This window comes from Achroia grisella, unplaced genomic scaffold, assembly GCF_030625045.1.
Source record: "Achroia grisella isolate CSIRO2021 unplaced genomic scaffold, CSIRO_AGI_Agris_v1 utg903, whole genome shotgun sequence".
NCBI lineage: Eukaryota > Metazoa > Arthropoda > Insecta > Lepidoptera > Pyralidae > Achroia > Achroia grisella.
In genome coordinates, this window is record NW_026713061.1 from 3,201,528 (window position 1) to 3,216,059 (window position 14,532).

Here is a 14,532-nt window from a genome sequence, read left to right on the forward strand (position 1 = left end):
ATATTACATAGTGGTACTAAACATTTGTTTCATTGTTTCATACAAACGCTTTATTTAAAATTTGACGTTGCCGTTGTTGCTTAACTTACTTTTTAACACATTCTGTGAATTGTCTGTAGAAATTCATAATTTCATGTGGTAGTCCAGCACCTGGTCGAATAGCAGGAACTAACATTTCTTCTGGTTTATTGTAATATTTAAATAATAATTGATACACCTCGTCTTCTTCTTTCCATTTTCTGCAAGCCGTCAGGGAATCATGAACAAGGAAAGACATTGAATAATATGTACTACATTCTTTTTACTGTATATTTTAATTATATTTGAATTTTTATAAATTTTTTATATGCAAATACAGGTAAAATACTTTAACAACAATCCCTGCACTTATACGCATATTTTTTTTAACTTGTACTACCCATATTACCATAGATCTTCAATAAGTACGTTTTACATTTTTTTGTGTAATATTCTTTCCATTTATGCTTGATGAAGTTAAAGAAGATAATAAAAAAGAAAACGTTAAAGTGGCATTCAATTTATGATTTCTAAATTTACATATTATCTAACATATACATGTATATCTCTCTTAGATCACTAAAATCAATTATGTTATCTGTGCTACAATAGACCATTATATGTTTTATTTTTCTTTAGAACCATATTATAATTTAACTTACTCATCACTATGCGCAAATACTAGTTCAATCGGAAACGGACAGGGGTTCGTCAGACCAAAGTAAATGTCTGCAGTTTCTGCCCAAGGTAGTGTCGGAGGAAAATATACATTCGGCCCAATTATATGTACTTGGGGCAAAATGCCTTGTCCATATACAGGTATCGTCATTCTATTGGGATTCATGTGAAATCTAAATATCAAAAGACCTTCATACATCATCTGTAATGTTGGAAACGGTAGTGAGTCCAGTAGTATATGTAGTTGAAACTAAAATGGGTATTTAAAGTTCTCAACATTATCTATTTATAGTTGAAAAAAAATTAATAGACTAAATAGCATATACCTAAATACAAAGCTATGAAGAATCGTAACTTCTCTGACTATATTCAAGAGCTTATTCTTTCATGTGTAGTGCTATCAGAATCGCTCACATTTCCATAAATAAATTCAATATCATCAAAATAAACATTTTTCACTAACCTCCATGGTAGGTTTAAAAGCAATACTTAGCCAACCTCCTTCTCCAGGTTCATACTTTCCTGAATTATCTAACACCATCATTGGATTGGTCCCAGATACTCCTAGTCGCAATGTAACATACCAAATACATGTTGGTTTTCCCCTAAGATAATTATGTTATTACATTATGCTAAGAGCGACAAAAACAAATTCAAGTATAATATATTGTGAATAGGGGCGCAAGTACGTACCTACTACTCGTTATATTTATTAGTCAAGTGGTGAAGTAAATCTAAAATATCTAGTAATACTTGTCTCTAATAATAATTTGCTGTAGATAATACAGCAACTATATGTATGTCAAAATATTATTATTATTCTTTCATTGTTAGAACTTACGTTTAGAATGTACTTACACATTTTTCAATGGTATTGAACAAATTACTTTATCACCGCACCTCACTGAACCAAAATTTATAATTGATATGTTAGAAACCAAGTATGGTACAGCACATAAAGCTTTAATATGAATCGGTATCGTAACGCCATATGGTACCTATACAAGAATTATAAGACAAAATATTATTCTAACGTAATCAATGATAAGATAATTATCATATTCTCATTTAGTTACCTCCAAATTAAAGCTTGTTTCTACTTTTTGTTCCAAAAGTGCAAAGTCATTAGAAGTTGGAGCAAACACAACATCTAATTTTCCAGTTTCACCAGGACATAGTTTCCCACAGAGTTTAACACTTAGCCATGTAGGAAATTGAGTGCCTTTAGCAAAGTGTAATTTCGTAGGAATTGGTCCGTAATTTATAAGTTCGCATGTACATTGTACCTGTATTACAAGAGTATTTAAAAAAATTATTATTCTTCATTTTGCAGTATTTTTTTCAATATACTTTAAAATATTTAATGTTACCGTGCTGCCGGATATTACTACGCCGTAGTCAATAACGTATGGTGTAGTACAAAATCCTGGTATTGGACCCGTTTTAGAACTTGTTGAATATGCAGTTAATATTTCAGGTTTCAATTTTACGTGATTTATTACTAACATCCTCTCTATTGCTAAATCTATATCCATAACTGATGGAAACCCATCCTATAAATAATAATAAACCTGAGTTACATAATATATTATCTCGATATATACTGCGCCGACCCCATATAATGGGATAAAGGCAAGGCAAGGCAATGATATGATTATATTTTTATCACCAAAGTTATCAAATAGATGGATAGATAGATAATTCTTAAAAAATAAAGAAAGTAACATATAAAAAAACACACCAAACAGTTACAATAATAAATAAACAACTGTACGCAATAAGTGTCAAGTAATGCGTGTGTGTCTCTGAATTCGGTGTGCTGCGGCAGAAATGGATGTAGCTCGTTGTGATTTTGTCCAGGGAGCAAACACTCATTTAGAGAAAAGTTGTATTTATGATAAGATGCAACAATGCAACAAAATAACTGTATAATTATTTATATAATATTTTTAGTAAATTTAAATGCTTTATTACATGTTTATTACATGTGTGTCAAAATTATAATTCAAAAAAATATTTGACAAATAACTAATATTTATTAATTATATTAATAAACAGTAATTTGCCGGCTATGAAAAGGAACTGGATTCTTGGATTATTTGGACCCGTAAATAGCACTGTCTTGCATCTATAGAATGCTAATATAAGAAAGGGTTTTACCGAAGATGAACATATGTGCCAATCTCGATGAAAGTCAGGATCTTCGAAACATTTGTCAGTTTGAGGTGAATTTAAATGTTCAGACGGGCCCTTTATAAACAATTCACTAACTGCTGTCAAATAATCTGTCGTTAGAGTTGGAATTGCTAGATAGCCGTATTCTGGATTGAGCTAAAATTTATATTACTATATGAACGAGTTCATTAGTTTATTTAAGATGTTAAACAATATATGTAGAAAAAATAAAATTATGTAATTAACCTTCGTAATTTCTGGTCGCGGAAGAGACAAGTATATCTGAGGAATTCCACCCCAGCCAAACACTTCAATAGGAATATGAGGCAAATGTCCTATCTCTAGCAAAAATATTCTATTAAAGTATCCCACTATACCAGGTCTCATAATAATTTTCATATCTATTACTTCTTCCGGTTCCAATTTTTTTTCTGCTGGTATTAAATCTGTTATAATACCTTCAAGTTCATTCTCTAATGTTGGTTCATTTAAATAGGTTTTATACTCAAATGGTAACTGTGCTATATTTGTTATAATTAATTGTTCTGATGCAAACTCGTGGAACGATCTAATTTTGAAATTAAGTTTTCTTGTATTCATTTTATACATTAAATCTGAACTTTGCCCAACGAGTGTGACTGTTTCAGAAGGGCCTCCTAAAACATCGCATTCAAGAATTGCTCGAATATGAATGGTTTGTTTCGGTCTGAATATAACATGGATATATTGAATTTCGTTTGGCTTCAATAAACCACAATGAGGAGTTAATTGTAATACATCATTGATACCAATCTTGTGTGGCACATTAATTTTACTAAATTTACATATCCAGTCAAACTCAGATTCATAATCAGCATCTATCATTGGCACTACTTTCTTGATAATTCTTGACATTTTAATATCATAAGAAAAATCGGAGCCTTCTAAAACTAAAGATTCCACGGCAGTAAGACCAGGAACAGGTGATGCCAATTCTGGGAATGGAACTTCATTTACCGCTTTACCAACTGTAGATCCCGCTGGTGTACGACAAGCCAAAATTTCATGCAAATCATTCACTGAAAGTATATGACGAATGATGAAATATAAATTTGTATTTATTTAATGTAATATCAAGTAACTTACCACTGGGCTCATTTTCATTACTTAAGGATTTAAATTCATCAACATTGCTAGTATATTGTATTTTATTTATCTCAGGCTGTTTTTGGAGAGAATAAATAATAATAATAATTAAGTCGTAAGTTAATGTAATATAGTTTTTATTAAATGATAACATCATTTAATCAAAATATACATACCGCAGACGGTATTGAAATTGTAGATTTCTTCCACTGAAATCTATAACACACAAGAAGTGGAGTCATATTTTGGATTTTAATAGTCTTACTCTCGAGACTTCCATTTAAAACACATTGAAAATCTATTCTAGGCGACATAACAAATATATTGGGATAGTTTATTTTCCCTACAAGTTTTATAGCATCCTGAAACAAAATATGTAAATCAAAATCAGTAACAGAAACAGACCTCAAATAACACATTAATGATTGGATATCAAGAGACATTGTTAAAGTATGTGAAAAAATTCACGATCTCAATATACTACACTATACCAGGAGCTTATATTTGTTTTAATATAGTAGATTCAATATCTACTATATTTGTTTGTGATACTACTAACTTTGTTCTTGTGTCCTCTAAACTTAATTCGCATAATATCATAATAAACTTTTGACTTCAAAGACGAATGTTTTGTCGTATCAAACAGTATCTGTATTTTAATTACATCTTGATCTTCTAATTGTTCTTCTACTACATGTGTAAGATTAAAAGCCGTTTTAATTTTATTAATATCTTCAAAAAAATGTAATGGTTCTTTACGTGTAGGTTCTACAGGTTTCAAAGTTAAGTAATCCATAAATATCTTAGATTGATGGGGACCAATTTCATTACGCATAGTAGTTACATTCAAATCACATTCATTGTAACGTATGCAGCAACACATATTTTCTTCCTCTGGTGTTATCTTATAAGTATATTGTTTGTGGACTATAGCAAAAGGTGGTTTAACGCTAATATCCAAATCTAAAGGTAACTTTGAAACGTTCTTTATTGTTACGATATCTGAAATAAATGGAATTTTATTTCAACAAATAGTAATAGTATAGTATTGGTTGGTAGATATAGTTTTAATATATTATTTTTGATGATATAACAAAATACACTTTTATAAAGTAGCAAAATCACCTGTTAATTTATAATATTCACTATATGGACCGTAATTATACTGAAATTCTATGACCGAAGACGAAATTTCTATTTTTGGATCCACGAATTCCGCTACAATCTGACACTCTAACAATAACTCTTTCTTGTTAATGCCCTCCACACTGCCGACTAAATACCACATTTCCTTAACGGTTGTCACTTTGTACGACAAAGCAGTAATAGTTAATTCTATTTTTTCTCCTGCAGCTATTTTGAACGATTTGGGATCCAAATTAAAGAATCCGCTGAAAGCATATTATTATTTTCATCCAACCTCTCTAGGAATTCTACATGTATCTAAAGTAGGATTTCATTATGACCATTTCAACTATTAGGGGGTTTATAATAAATCAATTTACTGTACAAAAAATTTGACACAAAAAGAAGGAGCATTACAATTCGGTAGCAATTTCGTGGGTACACTGTTGCAATATACCTACCTACGATAAGAATTCTAATTCTCTTTGATTTGTGAGATTTTTTTAGATACAGTTAGATACATTATATATAATAATTAAATTACAAACAAATATACATATTCAACATACGCTGTGTGCTGTTTTGTTTTAGGAGCTTTATAGTGATCGCTCCACTCCAAAGCATGCATGCGAGTACCACAATTTTCCATAATCACTTTGCAATGTAGCGGAATTTTTGTAAAATGTCGTCCAAGGAATATCCGATCCCGTAAATCGCCAACTAGAATACTAGTTCCGACGCCCATTGCAGACAACGGCACTAACTGAAAAATGAACTTCTTTTATACTATTCAATGTAAATATATACTTAAGTACTAGTAATAAATAATATATATATATAAGTATTCGTAATAATCTAATAAATCAAAATACTTCATTATATTACAGGATTGAATGAGAAGAGGATCGTGAGAGACTGTATTGCTAACGATGTATCATGTCAGATCGATCTGTCCGCGGTTCTCACTGAAAACCATTATCGTTTGAAATCGGAAATTACTAGTGAATTTGCCACTGAAGTTAGGTTTGTTAGAGTAAAATTCGTCTACTACTCTCTACTATCTCTATATAAATGGTTCCTACTGGTGCCCGGTAGCATATTCTGTAACTTGACTACCTAATCTGCACCCTAAAACCTGAATATAACTTACAAAGCAAGTTGCATAGCGTCTTAAATAATAGAGACTGAGGGGCCTCAGGGCTATTTAGCGTGGTACGCAGACTTTTACAGCCCTTCTGTCTCTATTGAAATTGTGTTATTTTAGTTGTTGCCCCGGGCTCTACGTTATATAAATATAAATAAATATGCATGTATAGTTTAAATGTGACTGACCACTACTATGAAGAAATTCTATATTATAATGTTTAATAAAGATTAACCGTATATGGTACTTAGTAAAAAAGAACAAGATCAAAAGATATACTAACAATATCTTTAACTTTCTCCAATTGCAGTACAGCTTTGTTCGTGTAAGTATCAGCGTCTAGTAGGTATACAGTGACAACCAAGTCAGTCTCCGATTCAGGTTCCACATGACCCTCAGTTGGTTCGATGTGCCACCTTTCGTCCTTGTTTAGCTTTGAATAACAGTATCTTAATAAATATAACTTATACTATAACTATAATGTATACTATAATTCTTAAAAATTTTGTAGAGCTATATTTGTCAAATATGCTAAACTATAATAGACGAACAGACAAATACCCTCCGGATCGGTCCTTCCTCAGATTCAAACGAGGATCGAAATTATGACCGCCTGTGCTGAGGTTCCACCCATAGCGGTGCCCTCTAACTAAAATCGTATCAACAACACAGGATTTGTTTCAACTACATAAGTTCTTCCGCAGGTTTAAAGTGCCATCTGCACTTGCCCCCATAACTGTGTAAAGACCAGCTGTGACCTACATCCTTAGAATAATTCGAAAAAAAGTAAAAAAGAAACCAACATACATAAATAAAAAAAATCTAAACAATTGTTTTCCAATCAAGTCTACAATAAATTTACATCTTTAATCATAAAATAAATTTCTAAATGTATTAAATAGGTTTACGAGGCCGTATATCTATTTATAAGACTTCATAGTATTTACCAGAGAAGCTTTGAAATTTACGTAAACTGGAGAATCATTGCATAACGTTAAGTTTTTTTGTGATTTGGCCAACAATTTCACTTGACCCCAATGCAGTGCAATGGGCGAACATGTTACAATGGGTCGTACTCCACATCCAGTAATATGACATACTTCGATGGACTTTGTCATGCCAAAAAGCCGTAATCTAAAACATAATGTGTAACAGGATCTATTGTCATTTTATTAACTAGCAGATTCCTTAAACTGCTAATTAATAAAATAAAATAAGTAGGTAGGTACTCTCTTTCTATCGAGATATTGAATTATAGTTTCATCACCTTAATCACTATTGTCATCTTTTAGTACTTCACACACAAGCTAAAAAATATTTAGTTTAATTCAAATTCAAACTTAAGCGCTTGCATCATCTTTAAGTTACTCCCACTAAAACACCTCTCTTACACAAACACATACCTATCTCCTATCTTTATTCTTAAGGCATCGAGTTGAAAGCAGTATGTTTAAAATCGCAATCTTATCTTTAATATATATATATATATATATTTTAATCCTTATAACTTTTTTCCGAGGATGGTGATGAAGGAACGCCTTGCTTGATGAATGATGAAATACAGTTCCTATTTGAATAAAATTCATGCTTATATCAATTTTGTACCGGATTTCGTACTCTTGAATACCGAGCACGTTCGTTTTTATAGTTAAAGGAAGATGTATAGTAGCATTCGGTTCTATAAAGCCTTCTTTTACACTGACGTCTACTTCTAATGACAATTGTTCCTAAGTGAAAAGAAAATGTATTATCAGAAATGGTAAATTTATGTTTCTATATAGTTTCAACATGAAAGCTTATAGTAGAAAGTCATACACCCTTTGAGCATAAATTTTTGAAAGTTCTTTTTATCTATCATAAATTATGCTAATTAGTTCATAAATAGATTCTATAGTATCGAGTCAGCAATGATGAGTCGGTCCGTTAGATTTTATTAGTTATGTTAGTACATAGATAAAAGAAAGGTTTAGAAATGTTTACCTCTGGCTCTTCCATTGTAAAATATCCCCAAAATTCATTGGCTGTGATGGAGATTACGTTTTTATACGGATAGTCTAAGAAACATGCTCGTAAATTAATCTCTGGAGCAGTAGTTATCACAGGAACCATTGCGTTGAATAACACTGGCAAAATTATTGGCGGACTATCGGACTTTTCTAATTCCAATTCAAGAGATGTTTGATTAGCTCTAATCAAGTTTGCAGTTAGCGTTACCTGCAAAGAGTAGGATAAGAACAACAAACATAATTGTTTGTATTAATTTGTTAGGTTTGTAATTTAATATTTATCATTTAGTAATTATAATTAATAAATTGTTATTATCCAGAAACAATTTATTTTATGTGAATTAATCTATTATTATGCAGTCATAAAGAAACGTGAAAAAAAAAGAAGCCACGAAGGTACAAGATCAAATATTCTATAGTATTTTAGTGAACAAGACTAGCGCAACGTTTATAAAGTAGGTAATGGTAGAGAAACAAGAGCTACTATAACTTCATTCTTACCTTTAGGGTTATTCTTGATTGAGGTTCTAAATCTATCTTACAAGGTTCGATATTGAACTCCCTAGGCCATTGAGGAATTTCTGGCTTCGGATGATTAGTAACAGCATAATCAGCTAGCGTAATGCTACTTATTTCTGGGCCATCAGAAGATATTTTCACAGATGCACTGACATGAACTATCGACTCGTTAATAACATCTAATCTTAATATTTTAGGTACACCTGGTACGCAAATAATACTTGTCAGAAATTATTTTCATATACTGATACTTTTACTTTTATATAATTCATCAAAAGAATTGCTTACCTACACTAACCATACCAAAGTCTAAACAAGGTACGCTGAACATCAACGAGGGATATATCACTTCACCCCTGAAAATGAAAAGTATTTGATTCTATTGATTACTTCTAATGTATTAATTTTTCATAAATCTTTTAGTTATTATTTCTTACTTCAAATATAACTTTAATACGATATCAGTATCACGAATAACGAAATTTATTTCTTCAAAGTAAGGCCCCTGATTGGAGTTGCTGAAGGTGATCACGAATATTTCTTTATCTCCTGGACGTAAACAGTGCAGTTCGGGGGTACATTTTATGTGACTACCAAACAATACCGGTACCTCTTTATACATTATTACACCATTTATATGACCTAAAATAGTATAAAAATTGTGTTAATAATAAAAATAATAATTATATTTTTGTCAATCTTTTTTATAGAATACAGTTTATAGCGATAGTTTCAGTATAAGGTTCATATATATGTCACCTTTCAGATTTGATATTTATGTACATAACATCTTACACATATTACATTTTGCTAAACATAGAAGAATAAAACCAACACCAATATGAAACCGAACCCTAAACTACCGTTCATAGCAACACCCCGACCAACACAAATACTTTGAATACTAATGTTTATTATGAAAGTATCAAATCCCAAACACCAATGCGAGGTAGTCTGTTAAACCGCTACCTATCAAAGTAACTAATGGAAATATTTACCGTAATATTTGCTGTCAAAAAGCATGCTACACATAAGTATAATTTTCATGATTCATCTTATACGTATTATCTATTTAACAAACATGGATGAACCACCCTAATAAACTTTCAATCACAATAAATACCTATTTTATCTTACTTATTAGTAAGATAAAATAGGTATTAAACGTAAAGTAATAAACGCAAAAGTTTATTACTAGTTCGCCCAAAAACTACTGAACGGATTTTAATAAAACTTTACAGTAATATAGCTTATACATTAGAATAACAGATAGGCTACAAATTTTATGCGGGTGTAACCCCGGAACAGCTAGTATTAAGATATAGGTATGAAATAACCTTTATTCACAGCCACTATTTCATAATTATATTTATGGTTGATATAAACGCAATCCATATCTAAGGTCTCTAAATTAAGTTGTATAGAAGGCGGGAGTGAAGTTCCAACCATATGTAGAGGTAGACGATCTAAGACTCCATCGATATCTATAAACACCGTCGACTGAAATGCACCTATTTGTTTAGGCGAAAATATTACTGTTATTTCCGTAACTTTATTTGGCCAAAGTTTGCCTTTCTGTAAATATAAAATTATAATATTTATATTTCTATATATGTAGGTAGCTATAAGTCAATTTAATTAATTGATCATTTATCCACCTAAGCAGTATTATGGTATATTACTGTTATTGTGACAACAACTTGCTTTGTAGGTAGTTTATATACCTGTTCAAACGCTGAAATATGGTGTAGAAATTACAGGGTACTAAGGTATGATATTTTAGTTCTCAGGAATGGCAATGCGCAGGGAATATCTAAAGACGTCGTAATGTAATATGTGATCACAAATAATACTAGGTATTATGAGTACCATTTTTCATCAGGAGATCCATCAACTTATTTGCCATTTCAATTTATCTAATTGAAATGGCAAATAAGTTGATGAACTCGTGAACATCTAGTACATCTAGTACTTACAATTGGTGTAATAGAAAAATGTGTATTTTGAAAAACCAAAGTTTCATCTGCAACTAGTGCTTGTATTTCATCAAAAAATATTCTTGTATAAACTCTTTCATGTTCTTCGCTACTTAGGACATCATATTGAACTAATTTAGTAGATTTTGCTGATTCACTATCTTTGACGTTATAGAAGATCGTTGCTAATTTTACCTTTTCTTCAAAATCTGAAATAACTTCTAAATAATGTACTTATACTTATAATAACACTTTATAAGACTCGCCTGGGTTGAAACAGCCAATCAATGAAAATGGGAGTTGCAACTGTGTTAATGATAGAATACACATAAATAATAAATTAGAAGTAAGAAGAAATTGTTAGTAATAGGAACAAAAAGCCCATTACTAAAAAATCCACCCTACAAATCAACATCCGAATACAATATAAGTAGTATTACCGTTGTAGACACATTCATTCTTCATACACATGTAAGTAAGTACATGATTTGATTTATTAGTGATCTTAAAGGTCTGTTGACGCACCATCGTATTGTACGTGTCTAGAAATCTAACCACTTGCTTCTCTAACTCGATGGGCACTGTATGTGTAGTTCCATATACATTTATTTTGAAATTCTCTCCTATGAAATCAAATCAAAAACCATTTATTCATGCAGGATATTCTAGCCGCTTATTAACGTTAAGGTTTTTGTATTAATATTTTTACCCAGTCAGTGCAGTCTATAAAGTCAATAAAAAAGAACTGTTAAGAAACTCCTAATAGACATTAAAGTACTTATCGTGTAAATTTAGAATATATATACTTATTTCCAAATTCGTTGTATGTTAAAGTTAAGTAGTACCTGTTTCACATATAGCGTACAAAAATCCGTGAGTATTTCCAAGATTCATAGTTTTGAAGCCGATTCTAATGTCAATCTTTTGACCAGGGTTCAAGAAAGCAGACTTAGGTTGTACTGAAAACGGGCTATAAAAAAATGTCAATAACATGTCAAATATAAACATAAAAAGTATAGTTCTACTAGTTACAGTTATGTCCAATAATATGAATACCTACCACTTGGTGTTCAAAGTGAAGCCTGCAGATACCGTACCAGTGTTATGTACAGTCATTAAAATAAAATTTTCAACTTTAAGCGGGATTTTTGGTACATAAATTTCGTCAGGAAAATCAAACACAGGTCTGGGTCCCATAGCTGTAAAAAAATATTGCCGTTAAAGCTATATAATTGTTTATTTAGGTACCTATATTTCAAATAATAATAGTCTATTTACATTTATAACATTCAGCAGATGATTTTTATATAAACGGACTAACCATTTATATAAAAATCATCCGCTGAATGTAGATACGTTTCAGCGCCTCACTTCAGAATGATTACAAATTCTTTTTTGACAGCCTCGGTTGTCTAACTGTTTAGCATACCGCTTTATTTCCGATGGTCGCAGGGTCAATTCCTCGCACGGTGCAAACATTTGTTTTCATGAGTATGATTGTTTGTATCGGTGTCGATGTTTTCTATGTATTACAAAAAGAACTAAGTATTTATATTAGTTGTCTGTTATTTTTTATTTATTTATGTGTTGTGTTAACAATTAAACCAGAACAACGATTAGGTATATAGGTATATAAAACAATATGTTCAATAAATTGTAAAATGAATCATTAGTACAGCCGGGGCATAGTACATTAGTATAATACACAAAATACTACAATAATTCTATTACCTATCAATGGTAATACATACTGATCTAAATCAGTATAGAAAGTTACTCTATGAATGTAATCTTCATACTGAGCAGGCGTAAATGTTATCGCAAAGGTCACACTAATACCAGGAGCAAGGCGCGACAGAAGCTGGCCACCACATGGCTTGATAAAGAAATATGAAGACTCTTTATACACCATGTTTAGGAATGTTGGAGCCTGGGAAAATAATTGTATTATTGAATCACATATCCTAATAAGTTTATAGGTCTACTAGTAATTTTAATAGTTTCGTTGAAATTTATGACTTGATTGAGAGTCTTGAATAAGCAGAGATCATTAACATGTCAGGCTAAGTGTCACAGACTAGGTTTAATGGAACGTTTAATTAAAATATATAATATATTATTCAATGCATAAATATATACCTAAAGACTATAAAATTTCATGTATGATTATATATATGATTCTATGTCATCTGATTGTATGTTCACTCACAAAAAATACATAATATACATAACACGCACGCTGTATTTTAGTGTAAACGTGACCATGGCTAATGCAAACTTCGAGTGATATGTTATTTACCACTAATTATTATATTATAATATATTCAGTACTTATCTACCTTTCTTATGATATTAACGTTATAACTACATATTTTATTTAAATATTTACAACATACCTTACTTATATTTTTGATAGAAAACTTAGCGACAATCCTGTCGTTTGGTTTAAAATTTTGAAACACAATTATTTTTGGTGTAAATAAGAGTACAGATTTGTTTAGTTTTTTATCATAACTAACGATATTCTCTACCTCTATATTGTTCAGATTTTTTAGTCGGTCTAATGTATTCATTCGAATTTCTTTATCATACTGTGATGGAATTATCTGTAAATATAAAATTAAGTCAAATTATATTAATATTTATCTATGTTTCTAATGTTATCTTCCGAATATGGAATAGTATACGTAAAAAAATCAAGATTATCATGCGTACATTCCTCTCATCAAAATAATGTAATGTTTCTTACAAGTGTCGTATATAGCTACATATACATGAATAGCTAAATGCGCCTAATTCTATAAAAACGTATGCTTACACGTACGACAATCTATCTTTAGATCGTGGTACAAACACTTGTTTGCGTAAATCAACTATAGTTTTATTTATGTCTTAGATAGCTATTAAAGAACCTAATTATCTAGCCGTCTATGCCAATTAATGTACCACTGTAGGACACTGATATTCCTTATAAGAGGAACTACTAATACTTGGTGTAGAGTATTATTCGTAGTATACCATTCCTTATACTGGTGATATATGTTTTAGCTTACATAGCGAGATTCAATATATATAGGGTATAGTTAAATTTATTTTTACATAAAAATAACTTATGTCCATGGGGCCATTAACAATTTATAACAATGACTCATGAAACATTTTATAAAGTGCAAGAATATTTTAAATCTGCAACCTCTTGCGAAGCTTCCAACAGCTTTTTCTTAGCCAGCAGATGATAAAGTTCCGCACTGAAATATCCATTTTTTTTAAAGTTGTGTAATATTTCCATGACACAACAAACCAAAAGCTAGATTCGACAGATTATTGTTTCTTACAAGACAAGTCAATTAGTAAGAGTACCTAAATTCAAAAACATGTCAGAACTTAGATTGACATTCATTGGATATTTTATTTATACTTATTGCAATATTTGCAAGGAGGAATAATCATTTAATTTAATTATAGTAATTTTTATTTTATATTACCAATCAACTCCCGACTTCTGATTCTTTTAGTTTTAAGATACCCTATATATCTCATTTGTTTACAGGAAATTTTAAGAATTAATTTAAAGTACTAGGTACTACGAAAAATATATTTTCAAAAATTATCTAAGGAGAATACAATAAAATAACTAAAGGAAATTATATAATAATACATGTACATAACCTCAGCGAAATAGCATTTCGTAACATTATACTTATATTTTTAATAAATTTAATCTAACAGTTAATCACGTAGATATTGGAACAAAAGAATCTATTTT

At 30.6% G+C, this 14,532-nt stretch overlaps 1 protein-coding gene across 1 annotated transcript in view; it reads right to left on the bottom strand.

Annotated features, from left to right (window-relative positions):
- The window catches only part of LOC131853647 (hydrocephalus-inducing protein homolog), a 39,547-nt gene extending 25,492 nt beyond the window's left edge, over positions 1–14,055 (bottom strand). Inside the window, exons 1-28 of the mRNA XM_059204621.1 lie at positions 13,960–14,055; positions 13,163–13,372; positions 12,498–12,696; positions 11,827–11,965; positions 11,612–11,736; positions 11,207–11,389; positions 10,767–10,975; positions 10,128–10,365; positions 9,228–9,432; positions 9,079–9,146; positions 8,773–8,993; positions 8,246–8,479; positions 7,871–7,992; positions 7,213–7,399; positions 6,549–6,698; positions 5,691–5,884; positions 5,122–5,387; positions 4,556–4,998; positions 4,173–4,358; positions 3,997–4,072; positions 3,118–3,929; positions 2,857–3,027; positions 2,067–2,249; positions 1,773–1,982; positions 1,555–1,694; positions 1,160–1,301; positions 681–898; positions 90–239 (exon numbers count right to left, since the gene is read on the bottom strand). Coding sequence (XP_059060604.1) covers positions 90–239; positions 681–898; positions 1,160–1,301; positions 1,555–1,694; positions 1,773–1,982; positions 2,067–2,249; positions 2,857–3,027; positions 3,118–3,929; positions 3,997–4,072; positions 4,173–4,358; positions 4,556–4,998; positions 5,122–5,387; positions 5,691–5,884; positions 6,549–6,698; positions 7,213–7,399; positions 7,871–7,992; positions 8,246–8,479; positions 8,773–8,993; positions 9,079–9,146; positions 9,228–9,432; positions 10,128–10,365; positions 10,767–10,975; positions 11,207–11,389; positions 11,612–11,736; positions 11,827–11,965; positions 12,498–12,696; positions 13,163–13,372; positions 13,960–14,055 — 5,777 coding nt within the window. The remainder of the gene's footprint in view (positions 1–89; positions 240–680; positions 899–1,159; positions 1,302–1,554; positions 1,695–1,772; positions 1,983–2,066; positions 2,250–2,856; positions 3,028–3,117; positions 3,930–3,996; positions 4,073–4,172; positions 4,359–4,555; positions 4,999–5,121; positions 5,388–5,690; positions 5,885–6,548; positions 6,699–7,212; positions 7,400–7,870; positions 7,993–8,245; positions 8,480–8,772; positions 8,994–9,078; positions 9,147–9,227; positions 9,433–10,127; positions 10,366–10,766; positions 10,976–11,206; positions 11,390–11,611; positions 11,737–11,826; positions 11,966–12,497; positions 12,697–13,162; positions 13,373–13,959) is intronic.
- Positions 14,056–14,532: the final 477 nt, after the last annotated feature.